The 22,275-nt window shown below is 36.5% G+C and overlaps 1 protein-coding gene across 3 annotated transcripts in view; it reads right to left on the bottom strand.

Annotated features, from left to right (window-relative positions):
- PARG (poly(ADP-ribose) glycohydrolase) overlaps positions 1–22,275 on the bottom strand; it is a 69,648-nt gene that overhangs the window by 31,511 nt on the left and 15,862 nt on the right. For all 3 annotated transcript variants that reach the window (XM_065067608.1, XM_065067607.1, XM_065067606.1), the window contains exons 8-9: positions 10,946–11,038; positions 8,665–8,822 (exon numbers count right to left, since the gene is read on the bottom strand). In XM_065067608.1, coding sequence (XP_064923680.1) covers positions 8,665–8,822; positions 10,946–11,038 — 251 coding nt within the window. The remainder of the gene's footprint in view (positions 1–8,664; positions 8,823–10,945; positions 11,039–22,275) is intronic.

Here is a 22,275-nt window from a genome sequence, read left to right as displayed (position 1 = left end):
AGCTCTAATTAACCTGCTCCTAAGTCCTTTGACAAGCACCTCAGCTGGTCGTGCTGCACCTTCTATTTGCAAACAGTTCTGGAACCAAACAGTAACACGGTAATTTCAGCACTACTGCACAACTGTGTCATCTTTTTGGGAACAACAGAAGCAAGGAATGTGCATCAAATACAGATATGTGGGAGCAATCCATGCTCACTCAGTGTTTTACGGATTTTTAGAAGCATCTTGGCAAGTGTCAAACCTGCAAGGTACTACGAAGAGTGCATTTGCAATGATGCAACATCAACATGCCTTAATAACATTAAAAGCTACACAAAAGTGACCTTGGCATGCATATAATTTACTGGGGAAATGTTGCACCAGCTTAAGTAAACAGTTCCAAAATATGCTGTTTCCGATTAAGGTATAATTAAAATAGCCATTTACTTGCAAAATTTAATTTCCAGAGAGCTAAACGGATCCCTTGATGTTACTCAAAGAACTGGCTCCAGTAATTTTACATGCAGATGGAACCATTACAATCACGTGGTCTAACCTCACAGTTAAATAACTTCAATATCTCTATTTCCATCCCCAGCCTTTATGTTTCCATCTCAGGATGAGCTTCCTTTGAGTGTTTCCTTTTCAAAGATTATAATTATGTCTTTACATCGAAATTGGAACCTATCATAAAACTCAGAAAGCTTCCCACACTGTAACAATATGCAACAATTTTCAGTATGGATTATACTTCAAAGAATACTTCCCATAAATCCACGGCATTTCACGTGTGCTATTTGCAAAAGTGTGGACACACAAAATTTGTAGTTGTGGTCCCCACAATGAACCACCTGTGCTTTTTCTTAACTATCACAGCCAAAAGTGCCTTTTTCTTTCCTGCTACAGCTGAAGACACTTTCATATTGTTTCTTATATTTTAGTGTGATCTCACTGAAGATAATACTGGATCTAATTGCAAGACATTTTACTAAAACCTAAGTTTTCTACTACAAGTAAGCTAGAAATGAAAATACTAACTAGACATTACCTTCAATCTCAAGAACAGAACTAATTCCTAAGCAGAGCTTTAGTCTAATGTATAGAATGACAAAACACTTAAAAAAATAAACCAAGCATTTTACTTATTTTACTTTTTGTATCTTGTTGCACTTCAAGCCTAAGCTTATTTGATGTACACATGTAGGGGTGGAAATACTATGTGTATGGATGTTACTGTCAAACCTGTATCACTCCGTGTATGATTGAGGGCTGCTTTCATTAAAAGGCTGAGCATTCTCAATTGCTAGGAGTCTCAACAGGAATCACTAAAATTTCATACTGATACATGGATCCCTGAAGGAAAAACTAATATAGTGTTGAATAACACAATAAACTCATCATTTAGGATTACGTCAGCTGCACTGGGGAGCACACAGAAGCGTCTCTTCTGTCTTCTGCAATTTTTCCCTTCTCTGGGAAAAGAAAACAACAACAACAACAACGGGAGTTCCAAAAACAGAAGAGAAAAATTAAACTCTCCGTTTTTCAAAATCAATATCACTTCTAATGAAGTGAGGTTTTAAGCTTTGATTTGCAATGATAAGTGTAGTTGATCATAACACCTTATTTTGGTAAGGGCTCTGTCACAGTATCAACGTTTTTATTTAATTGTGCTCAACGTAACTTTAGTCGTGCATATTAAGGACTGCCTAGAGATATTAGTGTATATAATGTCTAGGAAAACTGTATGCGTTCATGTGCAGAGCGACAATCCCATCATGTAATCACTGGAATGTGTATATAATTATTTGTGCTTGACATAAGATTGAACAGGATAAAGAACAATCGCTTTCTCTCTCTAAATAGATGAAAGCAATTCACCCTACCATATAGAAATAACTGGAACTACATTAATTACTTTGCTTGAACTATTTTCTGAGAAAGCCGTTTCAATTGATTATGAATTGGGTGGGGTTTCCTGCCCTGTACAGAAATAATTATCTGCCTTTTAAACCACAGTGCTACATCATGACAGATTCACTTCAATGAAAAGGATGGAATATAGTTCCAGTCAGTTACTGGTCAAGGACTTTTCATGAAGAATAGAGCTGCACCAAGTGTTTCACTGCTACCATTTACACTTCCTTACCAAGATAAATGAATTACACAATATTTCATTCCTGCTTACATACCTGTCTTTTGTGATTAACAATACTCAAGCACCGTTCTGATCTCCAAAGCCCCCCAGAGGGTGCACAAGACAGTCAACTAGGATGCAGGAAAAAAATATTTTTGTATCATTCATAACATAAACACTATTTCAAAATATTTTTAATTTCATCTTGTGCTTTTTTAATTTATTTTTTGTGCATGTTTTTGAATGCTATATGTTAGTACAGTGGCACATATATGTAATTTATGAGTAAATAAATACACATATATCAGGTTACATACTCTAAATTTTTTTAACTGACAGGTGTGATTAAAAAAAAGCTTGGAGACCACAGCTTTAAATACTTAAACATGGCTTACATACAATGAGGAAACCTTAGCAAATTTTAACTGGGAAATTCTTATATCTGATATAAAACATAAACCCTTACTAGAAAGTCTTGCAGCCATTGAAAATAGTTTAAATGAAAACTAAAAGTAAGGCTGTTCAGAATATCAGAACTTCAATTCATGAAATCTGGACTTTATGTAAGTGAAAAGTAGAATAATCCAGATGAGAAAACTCCTTCCAGAGAGATGAAAGGCAAACACATTAACCTGCTCTGTGACCCTGTCCAGACCTTGCACTTCCCGACAACAAAGCGCAGCACAATCTCACACAAGTCAGATACAGCAACCTCTGCTCTGCTTTCCTGGTGCCGAGTGTTATGTCTCTCCCACCTAATAACATGAATTTCATCCTTCTGTATGAAAACTGCCTTCCTTTTCTGTTTATACAGGAAGTAATTTAGAGCTTTTAAATTCCCTTGGCATCAAGTAGGAGAAAAACAACACATCCAATAATTCAACCTCATAGGCAACTTCTTTCTTACTGTCATGTGCCATAGGTATGAGCTCTCTGCACTTCAAAGTTAAGAACATCGTACTATTCAACACCCTTATGTTTAATTAGAACATCTTTTGATTAAATAGTGACTTTTGAGATTTGTCTATACAAAACATTGAGCAATCCCATTCTGTTGGTGATCTAAGTACTAAAATTGTCTTTCCACCTTATACACACTCACACATATGCACATCTTTTTTGTCTGTGCTTTTCATTTTGTACTTTTGTTTATTGTGGCAAGTAACTTGGAGCATTATAAACCTGTTTTAAGAAATTGTTCATGATTTAGGAGTCTTAAAAATACATTAGATTGATACTTGACTGATGAAAAGACGCTAACTCCAAGTACTCAACACCAAGAAATAGCAGGGTAAAATGTTTTACCAGAAAACATCCCACAGCACGGTACAACTAAGTTCTGGACTAAATTACTATATCTACTAAGCTAACCAAAAAGTATTCAGACTGAGTACTGTTTTAATCACTATAGCACAGTAATTATGTCAGACCTTAAGAATAGTGTCCTTTTAAAGTTGCCTATTTAAAGAGTATTTCATCATCTACCACACAAAAATGTTGACTTAAAATTTCTCGGAACTCACACTCGACTTAAACTATCCCATCCAAGGACAATTAGAACACAGAGCTAAGGTAGGTGCAACAGAGTCCATTTTGTAGGATCAGTGTCTATAAACTCAGAGCACCCAGAACCACTTTCAGAGAAGCAATGCATCTCTCAGCCCGAACCAAGTTCTCTCAAAGTCACTAGACAATTTATTCCCCAAAGAATACTCATTAGCCTTGCAAAACTGATGTTGTTTATGAAGAGGCAATTGCATTACTGGTAAATTAGATTTCAATTCTCCTGCATAAACGTACTATATATGAAAGGAAATGGACAAACTATATTATATATTCCATAAAATACATATAAATCTTAACTAGTAGGTTTTCCCCCTCATTTCCAATCACTTGAAATCACTTTAAAGGTTTCTTTGACAAAGATTAAGAAATTCAGTCCTAATAGAATACTGGCAGGCTCTGAACAGAGCACCCACTAATACAGAGGCCAAAAGATCCACCAGGCTTATGTCATTAGATATAGTACCTTCAATTATGAATATAACTTCAATTGCTATTACATATATATCTCCAGTTTAACTACAGTAGGTTTTTGCAAAAGCAAAACAGGAGTTACTGCAACTTGACGCAACAGCTAAGAAAGGATCAAAGACACAGCAAAAGCAAAGTGGGTCCTTGACAGGCCCATCTCCTTTTCAGTCATCCACAACACTGGCTCAAGATTGTGGAAATTTTTTTCCTTATACATTGCTTTTACATATAGACAGACTAGATATTTTCCTAAATTACTATATTCTATAGTGATGAGACACAGGTGTGATAATTTAGTCAACAGTGGGAAGAAAAATGCCCACAGAGCCAAGTCTTGTGTGACAGTGGACTGTATCTGTTTCTGTGTCTTCTCAAAAATAAGTGCAAGAAAGCATAGTTCAACCTTATCTTCTAGATATTTTGAGAGAGGAACAACAAACTTTTCTCCCTTTTTAGGAAAATGCTACATTAAACCACAAACTATTAAAGATTAATGGTGAGCATCACCATAAGAAACTAAACCGTGTAACCAAGGTCATAATTGTGGAGATTATCTCAGAGAAGTCAATGCAACTCATGCTCCACATTTAACCAACTTCTATGGGAAATTTGTCAGTAAAAGGAATAAAATGGCAAATTTAATTATTTCTTTCTTTTGTAGTGGGATATTTTTGTGTTAACCTTCTCAATTTCCATGTTAGATACTATAAAAGTATTTCAAAAAAAAAGAAAAATCAAGTTTTTAAACTTCAGCTTGATGTTTTGAACAGAAGCAGTATTTCATGCTATTTAGAATGATCTACCATTTGGCCACTGAACAGATGTAATTCTATCTACTAGAATACATGAATACTCAAGCTCTCAAAGTTAAACTATGGATTCCATTTTATTAACTACATTTTTAATGAATTATGTTATTAATGACTTAAGAATCATAATAGGCCCACCCTTGCCAAGTACAAAAGGGACAAATTTAATTAAATTACTGAGTATTTAATTATCCACAAGTGACTTTCAGTCTGTAGCATGATGAACAATAAAAATAGACAGCCAGTGTCACAACATACTTTTAAACTAAGGGTTTCAGTGTGAAAAAAAGAATGCTGTGGTTTTTTTTCCTCTGCTCATCTGGCAAGACCAACAGACAGGACATGAGAGGTGAAGTATAGATGATTTATGTTAAAAGTAACACACAAAACGACCTTCCCCACAATCAGTTGCAATTATTAGTACACGCACCAGCATTCAAGCAAGTTGCCATCATCACTGTAGTGACAGTGCCAAGCACTGGTGCACCGGAAAATGTTTAACAGCGGTGGCAAGGAGAAAGAATAAATTCTCCACATCTTAAACTGAGTGTCTATTTTTTGTCAGATAGATTTGTATCTGGGGGGCAGTGGGAGCAGAAGTCATAGTACGCTAGCTAATACTACATAAAAACCTAAGGCAGGGAGAAGTCTGTGAGGGAAGAGGGAACATGAGAGCCCTTACAAGTAGGAACCGTAACTATTTCATAGTGTATTAAAACATTCTAATATTTAGGTCTGCATAAAGTGGTTTGATAAATACCTGCTGCATAAAACTGAAGACACAGGCAAGAAACAAGTTATACAGTTCTGTTTCTACCTTAAGGTACAATTTTATTTTTTTTCTCCTTCAAATTCTGCAGGGTGAAAGCCTTGTGTATGAACACAGAAAGGCCATGTATAGCGGAATCAAGGAACATCACATTTGCTAAAGGAAAATTTCCTCAAACACCAACATCCACCGAGTAATTTTGCTTTGTCAAAGAACCATGGCAGATTATATTTTTGCACCCAAAGAACAAAGTAATTCATTCATAGTCATGTAGCAGGCAAATTATTCCAAGGAAAGAAAGGAGTCTGGAAAAAGCTGCAGACCATAACACTGTGGGGAGAAAGGGTTGCTGTGTGGAACAACGCGTTATGCCCATCCCTAAGCAGACAGAGCAGAGCAGCAGCTTCCAAAGCTTTTACATGAAAACATTTTTATAAAGAGGAGAAAAAAAAGTCACAAGCATTTTGACTTCAGTCATTGCTTACTGCCTTTGGAGTACATCCAGCTTCACCAAAGGCTTTTTTGTAAAAGCTGGAAATACACACTGCAATGGACCAAACCTTGTAGTCTTCACAAGTCTGAAACAATAGCTGGAAACATGACATTTTATTCTCTTGTCCTTGCTACTAAAGAACTAGCATTTCAGGGTGAGAAAAAACAGGGCTGATGGGAAGAGAAATAGAATACTATCCATCCTCCTTCTCCCCTCTCATTTTAGATTTCAATTAAATCAGGTTACACACAGTAGCACGATAGAAAATGGTAAATTCTTGTAGTAGTCTCTCCATCACTTGCTCCAATCTCCTTTTGTTTTTAACCTGACGGTCCCCTCTCACTGACATTACTTCTTATTTTATCCACTGCCTGTCACACCTCTATTCTCCTTCACTGACACGCTCATTATCAAATGCAAAATACACAGTGGGGAGAAATTTTGGTCCAACAAATGGTTAAGTAAAAAAATGACTGAAAAAGGAAACTAATTACACAAAAACCACATAAATTGGCAAACACTGAGAAACAGCCACTTTTAATCCTCAGGAACAAAACAACATCAGCTTCCCTTCTTTCCTCCAGTTTGGCAATGATATTCTTGCACTTACACAAATAAAAATGGCTTTCTGCCCTATATGACTAAAAGCTGAGTATTAAATCATCCATAATGCAAGAGAAAGGTGTGAAGATTGTCTGCTATATTATCCCTCTTAAATAACATTTTTGGAACTTACTATGAGTGACAGCACAAGAAAGCCAAGTCAGAAAACAAAGGAAGACTGACTGGAACAGTGCAGAAAATCCAGAATAGTTGACACTGGTCATTCTTTAAGTCTGTACCTGGAAACTACGTACCTAATAATTTGCCAAGGCTTTTTTATTTAAAATTAGTTCAAAATATTATGCCTGGAGTTAACCACTAATACTGTGATTTTACATTCCTGTGCAATGCTCATAGAATAGAATATTAATTTTACACCAGTGATTTAACATAATTTTATTCTGCAGTTGTCTAGAATTTAACTGCTTGATTTATAACATGCTTAAGTTAAAGCAAAAAATGGTACCTTAAAGGCCTTTGAAAAAGAAAGTCGGCTAGAAGTGTGTAGCCAGTACAGTCCAACAAGAACTCTTTCCAGAACTTTACTGTCCTCCTTCCCTGCTCTGAACATAAATATTTTTTAATGCATGGATAGTACTTTTAATTTATTCTTATGAACTAATGTTGGGAAAACAAGCTGAATTGTATGGCGCCTTAATGCCCACGCACACTTCTCTTCCTTAACTCAGTGCACCGTAGGAATAAACACCGAGACAGCGAAGCCCTTTACCAGTGTAGTTTTCTGGTCTCTCTTCTGAAAGACACAGTGTAGAGAAAACTGCGCTATCCCTTAAAGACAACAAGCACCAAAACCATTATCAATGCATCAGTATGCCTGACAATTTATTCCGGGCAATTCTAGTCTAATATAGCCCTTGTGACACACACATCCAACTGTGCTGGATCACAGTAACAGTATTTTTATATTTCATCTCAGTGTTTAGAGCATGTATGCAACATACATTAACTGTGAGGAATAAGAACAACTTTAGATCCATGAACTATCCACGTTTGAGCCTAATAAACTTAAGGTTGATCTACAGAGACTTGTATGGAAGTGCGCAGAAGATAAACCCATTTTTAATCTATAAGCCCACGTGAAACATTATATTCTGCAGCAGGAAATGTCTCCATCCTCTTCCCCCATTTAAAACTGAAATAAGCATATTTAAAAAATAAAATATATGAAGAAAAAATTCTAATCAAATAAGTCTGTAAGCTAGCATTGAGACCAAAAAAAAAAGTGTTTGTTTAGAAATCAGAGTATCTTTAAATTGTTATTGTGGCCTTGAAATGTTTCTAGGCTAACTTGTAGTAAAAAGGACAGGTTTATTTTAACGCGCAGCTCTACAACTGCCTTAAAACAATAAGACATTTTATGGCTGCTGAAGAATCAAGTTCTATTGATCTGACTTAATGTGCAGATCAGCACTGCTGAAACAAAGGAGACAACAGAACTATGGCTGGGGAAACACTGACTTTTAATTTAAATACATAGAGAACACTTCAGGCACAACTGAAATACACCATTCGCAGATGAATGGCTTATAAGGAGGTAGGGAATTGTATCAGCCTAATTATGCCAGAGCAAAAGCATGTCTGCATGCGTGAAAAAAAAAAAAAAGTTGGGAATATTAAGCCTATCGTCCTGTGCACAAGATCCTTTCTTACACAGCTGCATAGTTTTCTTGTCCGTTAGAATTAAGTAGAAAAGACAGAAAGCAAACTACTGAAATTAGCAACAAACATGAAAGAAACAATTACTTTCTCCCCTAAATGACAACAGTAATATTTTCATTGACAGGTTATCAGCTTCATTTACTCCAGAGTGCCATACCTGTTGAAGTTAATGTCTGGATAACTAGAATACTCAGACTTCATCTTCGCATTGCGACGTGGAAAAGTACAGAAGAAAGCATTGGCCAGAAAACTAGCAATCTGTTCCTGTGACATTGTGATGGAGTGATTCATCTTTTGTTTCAGTAGAGGTATTGGCTACCAACAGAAAAGTGAGGGAGGGAAGGACAGAAGAGAAGGAAAAGAGGGAGAGAGAAAAATAATTAGCTTACCACTTTGAAGAGAAAAAACAGGAGCACAAAATTACATTTGTTAAATTACACCAAGAGCAATTTAGGCCATTGGTGAACCCTTTAATCAGCAGCACCATTAAAGTCAAGAACAGTTTATTCAAGAAAATTCAGAAAAAGCTTGCCTGACAAACTGCAGATTTATAATCAATAATAAAAAGAAACATCAAGAAAACATAACTTATCAAACAAAACCATGGGGAATGGAGAAGAGGAAAAAACAAATAAACAAATTGATGTGATGTTGCAAATCCTGGGCAATCTTAAAAACTGAACTTCAGTTCTCCAAAATCTCAACAGCTGTATAGTTAAGAACCCTTAAGGAATGCTTTCAGCTATAATAACCATGCTTTATACTTAACAAAGTAAGGTGGAAGTCATGCCACAGATCATCACTCCGTGAACTGCTTTGAATTTTTTTCCTTCGTACTTAAGAAAGAACACTGGTAATATTTGCATAGTACACAATTATCTACTCTTTTATAATCAGAATGAATGAATAGCTCAAGTTCACTTAGTTCTTCAGCCTGGAGTTTTATTTGACTCTAGTCAGGTGTTTTTTTTTTAATATGAAAAGAAACAAAAAGTAGAGGGGGACAAAAACCACCCTGAAGTGTTACACATCTTCTATTTTATCAGGCTTTAGCCTCCTAATTTGGAGTTTTACTCATCACATGTACTGCACTTTTTTTTAAATTATGTGGTAGTACCAGGGGGAGTGAAGAGGGGAGAAATTCTGACTAAGGAGTCCAGTAAAGATTACAATAAACCCATTTGACAGGACAAAGAGAACAGAGTTTTCACTTCTTCCAGTATTCTCAGCCATCATCATTAGCCTAACTGCAGGAGAGCTGAGCAGCTTCATGTTAATCCTTTTAACTGTGAATACAGAAATTGCTACTAATTTAGACTGTTGAATACACAGTGCTGTTTACTCCCCAAAACAAACAAGTTTTCTTTCATTCTTATAACTACCACATTCATATTCACCGAATCTCATTCAGTCTTCTGGCTATTTAATTAACAAAGTGTATTATGTCTGAAGTCACACAGCTGGAGGGGGAAAAAGCCTGAGAAGCAATCTCTAATAAGACCTGCAAGTCTATAAAAATAGGATATTTTGAACAGTGTGTTATATTGGAACAAATTTAGCTTTGTGTCTAACCAAAAAATGAGTCTGCCAAAGTTCTTCACAATTTACACTGCCTAACAGTATATCATCTTTATAAAAGGCATTACTGCACGAACTTGCAAGTCTTATGCTTGACTTTGTGTTCAGAAACTTGACAGCATTCTCAAGCACTTCCTCCATCACGCAACTAGTACAATTTCTAAAAGAAGTATTCATACTGTTTGAAATTATGAATCTACTGTAGGACCCCTGCAGCATTACAAAGTAGGGAGAGATTCTCCCTGGCTCTGTCCAACAAAATCAATTCAGAAAATTGTTACAAAGATGCTTACAAATTAGACTCATGAACCTGCTAATGTGTTACCTATCATACATCCTCACTTGATCACTTTTATCAGCTTTACTACCTACAAAACAGCTTCCAATAACAATAACAAAGAATTAATTAAGGTATGTGCACAAGTATCGCGATGCTCAAACTAGACTAAGATATGTTCCTAAGTAAACGAAGGCTTTATGAAAATACTATTTCTAGGATTAAAAAACTTCTAAAATAAAAAATTATATGTTTTAAGATTATCAAAGTATTTCAGTTTATGAGTGTGATTTTTCAAACCTAAAAGGTTTCATGGTCGTTTCATTTAAGAAAAGCAAGAAGCAACTCCAGCATATAGAAAGCATTTCTGAAGCTCAGGCTAAAAATATGACAACAAGATACATATATTTTTTACATTCTATTATATCATTATATATGCGCGTTGTCTGTTCTGCTCCCTAGGCCTCAACTATAGCTTATATTAAGAATATAACATGATCCTGATGTTTTGACCTTAGCCATTAGTTACAGTTTCCAGAAAAGCGGTGTCCCACAGAGCACTTAGCTAGCTGTCTTTGCTTACCTGGGTGCAGATATTAGGGAGACAGAGCGCCAGCTTGACCATATCAGGAAGAATGGACTGGAACAAGTGTTGAGCCTCTGCATCTTCAAGAACCTGTTAACGAGAAAAGGGAAAAAAAAAAAATAAAAGGAAAAAAAGGCATTTTACTTCAGAAATAATGATTGTACAAAAAGGTTGTGAAAACAGGACCCATCCAAAAGAAACGAGGCGGGAGTGGGGGGGGAAGGTCCTATTAGCTTTTTCATGGTAGTACCTAACTGCATATTATCCTTACAGTAATCCACTAATTGAAATATTGAAGCAACTCTCAAAATTTGCATTTGAGAAAATGTCACCAAATAACTTATTCAAGGTTCTTTTATAGGACATCACTCAACACTTTCTAAAACAATGAACCAAACTCTCAACTGATAACAATCACCATCTAACCACAAAAGTACTAGAACAATTTATTTAACTTTGATATTCAGGTCATAGTCCAAGACCAGTAGCTGTGACATTCTCCTGTTGAGGACACTTGACGGGCACTGCTGGATGAGAGCAGTGCTCCTCAGCAGCACTTACAGGAAACGCCTGGCAAGCATGGCCACTTTCTGCTGTCCACCCCACCCCACTGTGTTCCCCAACTACTAGTTTTTCCCCTGATCTAGGGATCCAGGTAGCAGATTTGCTACAAATATCCAGGTAGCAGATTGGAGAGGGGAGTGGGCAGAGGCTTCTGCCTCCCTCTTTCCCCCACATCCACAGAGTCTGTATTTGGGACAACTACCTTCTACCAGTTTTTGGAAGAAAATCATTAAAATCATGAAACTGTGGCTTTAATATTAAAGAATTATATTTTTCAAGTAAAACTGTTGGAAAAGGCATTGGATTTACAAAAAACAATAGCACACAGAACAGATGAAACAGCATCAAGGTATTATCAACTTCAGCCTCTGCAACACTTATGACTAATTGTTAAATCGCAGAAAGTAACCTTTTTAGCCATATAATCAAAGCTTCATAATTCACACTTTGTAATTCAATTGAAAGTTTCACACAGAGTTTACAATGTAAAAAAGACACTGGCAGTTTTCTTGAGAGGAGGAAGATATAGTGCCTGTGCTTCAAAGCATCCTGTTCCCCATAAATGCCAAGCTGAAAATATTGTTTGAAGGCTAACAACTTCTGTTCTTCCAAGATCATTAAAATAACTATAGAAGTATCTCTGCTCCATCCCCTCCTGTTTCAAGTGATATAAAGGGATAAGAATGCTCAGGAAGTTAAAAAACACAACACAAATGCTCAAAGGACAAACAACTTATGGTAGGGAAGGGAGGGAAATAAAAAAATGCCAATACCTACACAGTTACTTTCCACACATTGTGTATACTGCTCATGGAGATATACAAACAAGGCTTGATTTAAAGTTGTGAACTGTAGCAAGAACTTATAAAGAACAGCAAGCTTAGGTAATGTGAAAATCATTTGATATAACAGAGGAGGAATCCAATAATATACAGCTTATTACTGAAAGGCAACTTTTTTTTTAAGGTTAAGAAATCAAAAAGATATATCTCTTCCTCTCCTGTTGTTGGCTGCATATGCAACTTGCATATTTACATGGTATAAGTCAGATATTGAAAATTATGACCTAACCTTTAACATCATCTACTCTAACAGGAAAGTTTTCTCTGTTTTTAAGTGCCATAAAGTAACAAAATGAGTATTTAAAGGCTGGAATTTCAGATCTCAATACATAAAATGAATATGTAAGTTAAATCTATTCAAAAGATGACATTTAACCTCAGATGTCTACCATGCTGTCAAATTCTGATATTCTCTCCCCTTTGGGTAACACTTCCTCTCTTTTAAATTTGACATATAAATAGTGGCTGCCATGCTTTGCTGACTGCCACAGACTATACAGCATCACTTATCTGGTGACACATAATGGCACCAGACTTTGTCATAGCTGTCAAGACTTCAACCTTTTGTTTATGCTTCTTTGAAAACAATATAATAATACTATGAAACAATTTCTTCCCAAAACAGAAGCAGGGGGAGCAATTGTACAGCTCAGCTCTGATGCAGAATGCGTAACTACAAACTCTACTTCTTAAACTTTTAAACTCTACTTTCAGTTCTCCTTACCTTCCTCATGTTGTACCAGAACATGCTTTCCTCTCTACATTATTTCTATGTATGACTTTTACCAGACTTCCACTAATTAAAATCTCCAAAGTTGGAGCTGTACTTACTGGACTTCAGACAGATTACTCTTAACACATAAGTGACAAATAAAATGAAAACCTTACTACATTTTCACAAGATGAGTCACTGAAAAGACCCCAAAACTTTAAAAACACGATCACCATGAGTTCACAGACCTTGCCAAAAAACTCCTAACTCTGCATTGTTCTCTAACCAAACCACCAAGCAGCCTAAGCATCCCTGTTTTGAATACTCCCCTATTCAGGCAAAGGTCTCCTAAATATTGCAGGGGAGCACATTTATTGCTTTAAAGGACAAACATAATTTGTTTCTTCCCATAAATGTTATAACTTCACAAAATAGCTACTGCAGTGCATAATACAAGACCTGTGTTATTCAACTGCAGGTGCTGGTTTTTTAAAAAACAAGTGAACAAACAAACAAAAAATTAACCACCAGAAACAAAACAAAACACTCCAAAGACACCCCTTCTCCCTAATAAACTTTCTCTCTAAAAATAACTCCTTGGGGAACTATTAACTGTTCAGCCCCCATGCTTCCCATTTATATCTTGAAGCTACAAGCCATTATTGAACAGTGGCAGTAAGCCAGAAATGTTTATCCTTCCTTGCTTTAAGTTTCTAAAAAAGCTAAGTAACTCAAGTCATGGCCACATCCATGCAATCATAAGTTACCCTTTCTGCCCATAGACTCTTCTTGTACTGGCAACGTTCCTATGAGGTTTCTATGATATGAAAAAGGACACCTGCAAACCCCTGGCTGCTCGGCCCTTGTCCTCTTTTGACCACTAAACTGTCACGCCACCACCGCTGCAGCTTTGCAGACCAACCACTGTCACCACATGTTCTCAGCTATGCTCAAAGCAACACAGAGCCTGGTTCTATCTGTGACAGTGTTTTCAGACTTTGAAAGCAGCAAAGACACTCAACCACGGAAGGTAAAAGGATTCCAGGACATGAAGTGCTGACACCAAAGCTACATCTGACAGACATCCCACAGGGCAAATGCCAACCTGAGAGAAGCCAGCAACAGCACACAATACCTGGTCACAGAACTGAATGAAGCTTTATTTAGAAGGAAACTCTCTTCAGAAGCAGTGACTCATACTGCTGTAAAATCCAGCACATTTAGAATCACAGCACATGTTCTAGTTATCTGTTGCTGCTGAAAGAGGGATGTGTCATTTTGTCCCCCCAAACACACACACCCCACATTTCACCAGTTCCCATGGTCATCTTTAGATGTTGCGCAGGTGTGTGGTGGGTGAAACAGAACCAGTCACACTCCTTGTCAATGGGCTACAGAGGCAGATGCCAGCTGTAACCCTTCTCACTGAAAAAGCAGTAATAGTCTAGTTAGTATGAAGCTGTTACATCAAGCACCTCACTTGCAAGTAAATATTCTAGTACAGGAATGTCTGTCTTGATCCAGTAATGTGCTTTTAACTGTGTACAATCTCTTTCAAGGCTACAACTATGCAAACATTAAGAGAAGGTACTGAATTTCCATTTAAAAAAATATTTGGTTTATAACTTATGGAATCCTAAAATATGAAATAATTGTCAATATTTTTGACAAAGGAAAACACATTAAATATCATAGCAATTTTGTTTTTAAACAATTGATCGGTTTCTCTTTTCCTTGTTATGCATGCATGTCCTTTGCAGCTTCCTTCAGGATTTGAAACAAAAAAATATATTTGTGACCTTATTCATAGTTCTCCAATCATGCAAAAAATTATTTAGGAGTGAAATAAAAGCAGGGGTTCTACCCCAAGGGAAAAGTATATGGAACCAGAGTGGCAAAGCATGACTTACCTTTTGCCAAAAGAAAAAAATGAATAATAATCACTCTGTGATTTCAGCAGTATTTGCACTGGAGTGACTGATTAAATCAACAGGACTTAGGGCTCCAATTCATAAATGCAAATGGTTCAGCGAGCCATGACAGAGCTAAGAGCTCTTGCCCAAACTTGCATCGCAATTTTGCAAAATGAACATTTATACTGCAGCAAAGAGGCCTGACTAAATGCTGCCATAAGTAATGGCCTCTTGTCACTATAAACCAGTCCTCCAAACGTAATGAAGGAGTATGCCTGACAGTCCTAATAAGAAGGATCTGAGGTAGCACAGGGTGATAGTGATGGTAGAGAGTTTAAATCTAAGTCTGACAGCTCATCAAACCAAACAAACTGCACATAGAGAACACAAATTCGGACAGTACTATCTATCACATGGGAGAGTGGAGTCATCACGCCAACAGGCAACCAGCATGCTAAGACAGCAATGGCTTAATGATTTCAATTTGTTTGGTTTTATTTCCCCATATTAACTTCTGTGGCAGGACAAGGGCCAACTGAACCACATTCTGAAAGACGAAGGGGAAAACCAGAGAGCTTCCTTCAGACTTCGTATCTTTTGTTTCCTAATGCTACTGGATTCTGACCTTCTGACTTTATCCTCCCAACCTGCCAGAACACCTCGGGCACTTTCTTAGAATTACTTTGTTTCAGTTTGTGTTTGCAAGTGCTTTGCAGCATCAGTTATTATACCAAACTGTCCATCCAGTAGCAGCTTTCCTAATTACTTTAATGTAAGATATCATATGGTTAGAGTTGGTAATAGCCACCTAACTAACCAGGCAAACTGTGTTAACTTCTACGTACTCTATTCACAGTAAGCTCATCCTCCTTTTTTTTTTTTCTTTACTATCTTAAATTTGTTTCAAATGAAAAAAAAAAAAAAAACTCTGTGTATTTTTACAGGGCATCCAGATCCACGTGCCAATAAAACAACTAAACCACTGTCTATGCCATTTAAATCTTCTACCTGAAAGTAAACTAACCTTAGACTGCCAATCTGTACTCCATTTTCTTCCCCCTCGTCCTTGCCCTAAGTGTTTTTAAACATTATAGAATCCTAAAAGAAGACTCTCTCAATCTGTTATTTGGAACAACTGAAAACAACAACAACCTTAACAAGAACAAAATAAAACAAACAAAACAAACCAACACACACACAAAAACCCAAACAACATACCACAAACCAAACCACAAACAGACACACAAACTACACTAAAGTCTAAACAAGTTCTTATCGTGTGACTTTGAAAACAGATATAGTAATTTTATACACCCCTAAGAAACTAAAACAAGCTTCAATAAGCCAAACTCTACAAAGACTTCTCTTCTGGAGAGGGACCAGATGAATTCTGCTCAAACACATCGTGCCACAACTATCTGTCTATTGAACAGCTAGACAGAGATGCTAGGCTGCAGCCCACTAATGCGTATGCCTATGGAAAACAGACTCTTCCTCATAATGTAAAATGTTATACATATAAACAAGATTGAAACCCAGACACAAAGCACAGGGCAGGGGGGAGGCTTTTAGTTTCCATTTTATTAAGTTAGTGAACTTCCAAAACTGCAGGAAAAATTAAACCCTCATCTGCCTCCTTTAGTTCCCATGCAAAACTAATTCACTAGTAAATACACTTAGCTATCAAATCCACCCCATTTCTTGAGTACTTGGCTGATTAGAAACCAGAGGAAGGACAAAGTAATCTTTGGAGGAAAGAGGAGAAAAAACCATAACATTGGATTATGTGAAGAATCTTATTTGAGAAGAAGAATGCTTCTGACATTTATCAAAACCACAAACTGACACTTCAAAAAGGAAAAAAGAAGACAGCTCACAAGGCAGAGGTTAATTCATTTTTGTTTAATTTTTTTCCCCTGAAGGCTCCTTCATGTGTTCTGCCAATCCAGCTTTGGAGCGATCTCTCAGGTGTATCATTCCTAACAGCAGCTTTGTTCTCAAAGCTTTTCAACATCCTAAATAAAATCTGAGAGAAAAATGTATATTTATTTTTTTCCACCTCCTCTTACTGGTTTTAGAAGCCCAGTTTATGCTTCCAAGGTACTGGAAATCTAACCTCAATCATTACCAATGGGTTAAATCTCAGTCCCGATTTTTCACAGGCTACCAACAGACTCTACCCATATGCTCTGGCAAAGTGACTCCATCGTGAGTAGAAGCATCACAACCATTTCCAAAACAGTCACAGAGTCCTGGGAAGAAAAGTCAAATACTAAATTATTTTGAGGTACTCTTGAAAAGAGACATGAGACAACATAGCTATTTCCCCTATGAAAGCTGTATTTTCTCTAACATTACCAAAAAAGTCAAGTGCAGACAGAAGGGGAAAAGAAGGATCAACTAAAGATAGCAATTAATCAGTGCAACAGCACTGTAGATTTCAACAAATTGATGTGACTATTTTTCCTTGGTTTTCAGTATTGTAAACTCAAAATAACCAACATATTGAGAAAAATATGCAGTAATTAAGATTATATTGGCCAAATAGTGACCCTTGACCATCTCCAGGGTACACACTCTGCTGCCTTTGCAAACCTGCTCTTTAAAGAACTCATGGCAACTAATAACAAACTTCGCAAGAAAGCAATATAAACAAATGCAGATTTTCTGATGAAAAATCAGGAGGAAAAATTGGGAATATAGTTACAATACATTTCATTTATGCCTTCATAGTCATCCTACCAATGGCAGTGCCTCTTTGTTGCCTCCCTATTTCCGTGTTCACTTTTTCAGAGTGCTTCTCTTGAAAGCTTTGACCGTCAAGTTCTTTTTTTTTCATTTTAACTGCTCCAGACACTAGAAAAACAAGAAAGTTCTAAAGGTACAAAGCAGCTAGGGAATGCCATCACAACCAAAAGGAGCTTCTCTTAGTCACTTGGGATAGGTAGGTCTGCACAGACAAATGATGATTTACACATAATCCAATGGAAGCAAAGAAATCTGCTCCTCTGCCCCAGTCTCACAAACAAAAAAGCAAGCAACTCTCAGAAGATAGCTTTTAAAACCAGAACACTTACAGTTACTAGATTTGTTTCTTTTTTTAAACAGTAACATTCTCAATACAGTGAAAAACTACGGAAGAGATCCTCAGGATGTATCTTTATGTTGTCCCCAAGCATTAAGTTTCCACAAACACTTAAGACACAATATAACTAAAAATCTACACCTGGTACCTGTAGATATTCCTTCCCTGTTAATTCAGAGTCAACAGTCTGATGCAACAGTAATTGCGACGGTGCTTACAAAATACCACTTAAAAGATACTCAGCTGTTTTGCTGAGAAAGTACAGAAAAACAACAAGTCTGTAATTCAGTACTCAATGCTGTTTCTCCTCTACAATGCTTAGCTTCTAATGTTTAGAATGTGCATAAGATGCATGCTGCTCCCATCCCAGAAAAACACACATTTTGTTCAATAAGGGGGCAAATTCCTTTCTGCTACTGTGAAAAGAAAACCCTTCATGGCACATTCAAAAGACCTTTTCAGTTTAGATTTTATAAAGGTAATCTGATGTAATGAAAATTGTTTGAAAACATCTGGACTAAAATGAAACCCAGCAAGGAGCAGTGGATAGGCTATTTTCTGCCTTGGGACATTTTGTCTCTTACTTAAAAGCCTGCATTTGTAGTGCTGACATCTCTGTACAATGCTCACTTCTGTTAGTACTGTCCAGACAATTATAAAAGTGATTTATCAAAAACCTAGTCACCGGAACAACTTGATACGTTAAAATTCCGTCTATTCCACTATCACTGATTACAACAATCATTTCTTATAGCAGGTCATTCAAACAACAGAACATACAGGAAAGACTGACATGATTCACAAGAGTGGGGTAAAGCCCTACTAGAACATAAAAATCTCCCAATATACACACATACTTAACAGTAGTGGGTGTTCTTAAACAGTATGGTCTTCTTCAAATGAGTGAAAATCCAGAGCTCAACCATAATCCAGCTAGACTACATTACACTTGCATATTTTTTTTTTAGATGAAGACCAGAAAAAATAGAAGTATAATTCCCAAAATTGTACAGGTAATTTCCAAAATTTTTTAAGGTTATTACCTTTAAGGTTATTAAGGTTAGGGCTACACACACACTTAAAGGCTGTATGGTTCTGTGGCTGTTTGAAATTTTGCAACTGGAATAGCGTACATCATTGACAAAACACTTCTTAATTTCATTCAAATCAGCTCAGTGATCTCAAAACGCAACCGATTCTTCTTGGAGAGGAAGCAGACACACTGCCAGTATTTGCAGATACGATTTTTCCGCTCTATTACTTGCATCTGACATTTTCTGAAAGTACCAAGTTAATGCCAAATGTGCTAGTATGCTGCACAGCAACATACATTCAAATGAGAAAATACAGTCTGGCAAAAAAACACACTAAGAAATTTACAGGTAGACATCTGCATGTAAAAGCATTCAATAAAGAAGCCTCACATTTTGATTTATCCAGTCTTCTAAAAGGATCTAGCATCCAGAAGTATAATAGTCATACAAGTTTTCATTGAAAGAAGGGAGAAATGAGACTCCTTATCTAATCCTGTTTCAAAACTAATTACAGCTGTAATTGTAAGACAAACATTTTTAATAGTCTATACTCTATATCATGTAAGAGCATAACTAAAGGGTGAAGAAAAATAACAATCTATTCCTTCAGCTTGACAACTGACCTTGTTTTCTTGCTACACAACTTTTAATCAGATTTTAGGATAAGCTGAGATTTGTGCCATAAAGAAACCTGCTTAACAGCCAGTTTTGATGCTAAAACCAGTGAATTCATGCTTGACTGGAAAAGGAGAAAAAGGAGCACAAACAAAGTAGTCTGGTACATTCTTCCTTTTCCTTCATGCTGAAGGTTTCTCTCTGCAATTAAGTATAGACAGGAGACTGACCTTTTTAAAGAGCATTATCATGCTTCTTTCAACCTAACAGAAGCAATCCAAATGAAGAAGTTATACAGCTTCTTTCATAACAGAAAAGGATTTCCTGAATGCTGAGAATCAACAACAAATAAGGAGGTCCTGGTCATTAAATAGATTGATTGGCTTAAAATAGCTTTCCCAAAAGACAAAGACCACAAGACATCCATAAATAGGCACTGCATACACACGCGCACTTTTTTCTACACTAAATGCCAAATCTAACAGTTTCCTCTTCACCCTCTCTTACATTCATTTTGGACATCATTCCTCACTCCCATTGTAAATAAGATGAAAAGATTAAACAGACCCCGGTTATTTAGACGTTCCTCGTATGGAAACTGTTACGTACCTTCGTACTATTCCTAACTCCTCTCACTGTATGTTCTCCATTTCACAGGCACAAACCTACCACTGACACAATCAAGCTCAAGAGAGTCCAGACAAACATCAAAGTAGTTCTGGATACAATATGAACATGTGCAATATGTATTGTGATCCACTTTTCAGATGCTTCACAGCAGCTCAGAGACAATCACTGTCCATGCCACACAAATTTACCTAAGCTCCAGTCTTCAGTCTATGCTTCTTAGGAGATCAAACTTATGTCTAAACTACTTGCATTTTCCAATACATGAGTAATCACTACAGGTTACAGTTTGTCTTTTAATAACGTGCCTAAATACTGGATTTAATCCTTGTCAGCGCTGAATAGTATACAGACATTATATCACAAAGTATCTTTTTAAACACAAATATTTGGGGAATCCTAAATGCTAACAGTCTTGCATACATGAGTACTTGTCTTTCCACATGAGCAATAAAAGTGCCCATTGTTGCTTCATTGCCTGCAGAGTTGCTTTTTGTTGCTTTGTCTTACATGCTTTTCAGTAGATATGTTATTAACTGAAGTACTGCTGCTAAACCTCTTAAGTTTTAGATGGGACCAAATAACTCAGTTTGATACAGCTCTACTGTAAAGGACAAAAACAAGTTGTGAGGCTGCTCATCACCTGTTTCATCTCAGAAGAGCTCAGATTTTAACGACAACAGAGGTTCTACATCAGGAAGGTTCCTGAAGCTTCACGACGGATAAGCTTCAGCTTCCTGCTGGCTTCAGTTCTTGTATACTATGCAACTAAAACTGAATCTAAAAGAAGGATCACCTTTAAAGTTACACACTGATTATACAATGTCATGTCTTTTTCAGATTTAAACACATCTCTGTTCCTGAAAGAGCAGGACAGACACAAACAATAAGAGGAACACTTCATGAAGCAACATCAACAAGAATTATGCTTAGGCTCTGAGAATTCAAAGCAATACAATAAAAAGAAAACATGTCCAGAACAAGCAGGCCCAATCTAAAGCAGCAGATCGTGTGACTGTCTTAAATGATAAAGCCCTACTTTTCCCTTTAAATTAAATCACTCTTGTTGGACATTAGTCTAAGACATAAGCCTTGAATGACCTCACTAGACTTTTTATTTCATACATTTGAGAAAAAGGAAAATAATTTAGTCTTGCCTGGAAGCAGAAGGACAAATCTACAAGAAAGAAAAATAAAAACTACTACAGTACGTAGCACTGTTGATCAAAAGCATGTAAGAAATTTCCAACCTATCGTCATTCACGTAAATAAAGTTAATCTACAACACACTATGGATCCTGAGACAGCTCTGTCCACAGTGTTTTCCTCTCCTGCTTGTTGCTTGCTCTTTCTTGTCTGGCTTCTAGATAAGTTCCAGGAAAACATATGCAAGAATGACTTTCAAGTAACAGAAATTTTTTAAGTAAGAAGAAAAATGTTAGCACTAATAATTTTCATCCACTAAGTAATAACTTGAATAAATCCTAAGCCTGTTTGCCAATATTAACAAACAGATGGCAAAACAAATCAATACAACATGGAAATTCTACAGGGGAAACAAAATCGTCATACGTCTGAAGCAAATAAGCTACCAAGAGCTTTACGTACATTACTGATGGGTGCTATGAGCCTTTAAAAAATAAAGAAAAAAAATCCAAGCTTTCAAATTTACTTCACTATACAAACAGGAATTTAACATCCACACATTAACTGGCATCCAAAAGAATCTTTTCAAAATAGTGCAAGGGCTCCCTCTTCTGACAACACTTTGGACAACTGCAAAACTGGTCAGCCTGTACATGTCAGGGTACATTGTTTTGGAAGAAAATCCTGGCTTGCATACATGATATTTATTTCCCATTAGTTAAGAAACCTGAAAGTATTTTAGTCTTAAAGGAAAATATACTTAAGTCCAAGAAGCTGATAATTATTGTT

The sequence above is a fragment of the Columba livia genome, chromosome 6 (assembly GCF_036013475.1).
Source record: "Columba livia isolate bColLiv1 breed racing homer chromosome 6, bColLiv1.pat.W.v2, whole genome shotgun sequence".
In the NCBI taxonomy this organism is placed as follows: Eukaryota; Metazoa; Chordata; class Aves; order Columbiformes; family Columbidae; genus Columba; species Columba livia.
Note: the sequence above shows the minus strand (reverse complement) of the source record. Positions and strands in the feature narration are given on the sequence as shown.